Genomic DNA, 1,229 nt, shown 5'->3' with positions numbered 1-1,229 from the left:
CGCCCAGTGCAATTAGGCCTGCACATTAAGCCGTCCATCCAAATTCCAGAGTCAACCTGACCATTACAAGTTCTCAACACTCTCGCTCAAAAAACAAAGTTCAGAAGTCGTCCCAGCTAAAAAAAAACAGAAGTTCTCAACATTCCAATTTATGAGTTGTTCTTGATCCTGAAACACACGACCAGCCGCACCCTTTACAGCCAAGACAGGCAACAAGTACAAGGAGAAATTCGTAGGCGCCGCGTGAGCGTACGTCCTCTCTGAACGAATCCTCCGCTGCTGGCTAGTAGCTGCCTTCCTCCTGCTCGCCGAAGCAGTACATCTCCGCCGGCGCGTGCATGGATGACCCGTCGTCGGAGCGGTGCGCGCTGTAGCACCCTGAGCTGCTCTGCGTCGTCGACGTCTCCGCCACCTGCCACGCCGCCTGCTGCTGGTACAGGAGCGGGTGGCCGTGGCCGGCCGCCACCAGGTGCGTCCTCGCCTGCGCCACCTGCGCCTGCAGCGCCACCACCTGCTGCTGCAGCGCGAAGATGTGCGCGACGCAGCCGTACACCGGGTCGCGCATCCGCGCCTGCGCCTCGTAGGTCACCGTGGCGGCCGCCTCGCTCCGGTCGCCGGGCGCCACCTGCTGCAGCAGCTTGGCGGCGTTGCTGGCGCCGAACACCTTGTGGATCGCCGCGAACTGCGACGCGCCGTCCTCCGCGCAGAAGTATGGCGCGAACACGCACTCCGCCGCGCACTTGCGCCGCAGGAACTTGCACGCGCCGCACGGCGACCCCGTCACGCCTGAGGACGCCATATGGTATGGACTTCGCCGCCGCTGGTCGTCGTCGTTGAGAAAGGCCGATCGATCGCCTGTGCACACTGCACACTGACCTGGTGGTGGCTTGGCTACCTTATGATGATGGATCGACGTCGACGCTTTCAGTTAGCTGCAGACGCAAGCAGGAGGCTAGAGTTTTATAGAGGAGGTGAGTGACGCCAAGCCAAGCCAAAGGGGTTAGCTGCGAGGGGACAAGGCCAGAGAAGAATGCGCATGATGTACAGGAGGGCGAGGGACTCGTGTGTGCGGTTTGGGGACACCACCTACTTGAATACCATTATAATTTCTCGCAAGAAAAAATGAAAGGAGAAAGGGCCATACGTATAATAGAGACATCTCTTGCGTATTGGCCTCTCTTGCGTCGTTGATTGGCATAATTGACGGCTCACACATTTCACGAGGCAAA

General features: G+C 59.2%; 1 protein-coding gene across 1 annotated transcript; it reads right to left on the bottom strand.

Annotated features, from left to right (window-relative positions):
* Positions 1–283: 283 nt before the first annotated feature.
* Positions 284–799, bottom strand: LOC124698308 (LOB domain-containing protein 29-like). Its single transcript, XM_047230800.1, has one exon. It carries the CDS (start codon positions 797–799, stop codon positions 284–286), a length of 516 nt encoding a protein of 171 aa, XP_047086756.1.
* Between the last annotated feature and the right edge of the window lie 430 nt (positions 800–1,229).

Source organism: Lolium rigidum, chromosome 3 (genome assembly GCF_022539505.1).
Source record: "Lolium rigidum isolate FL_2022 chromosome 3, APGP_CSIRO_Lrig_0.1, whole genome shotgun sequence".
Classification (NCBI taxonomy): domain Eukaryota; kingdom Viridiplantae; phylum Streptophyta; class Magnoliopsida; order Poales; family Poaceae; genus Lolium; species Lolium rigidum.
Note: the sequence above shows the minus strand (reverse complement) of the source record. Positions and strands in the feature narration are given on the sequence as shown.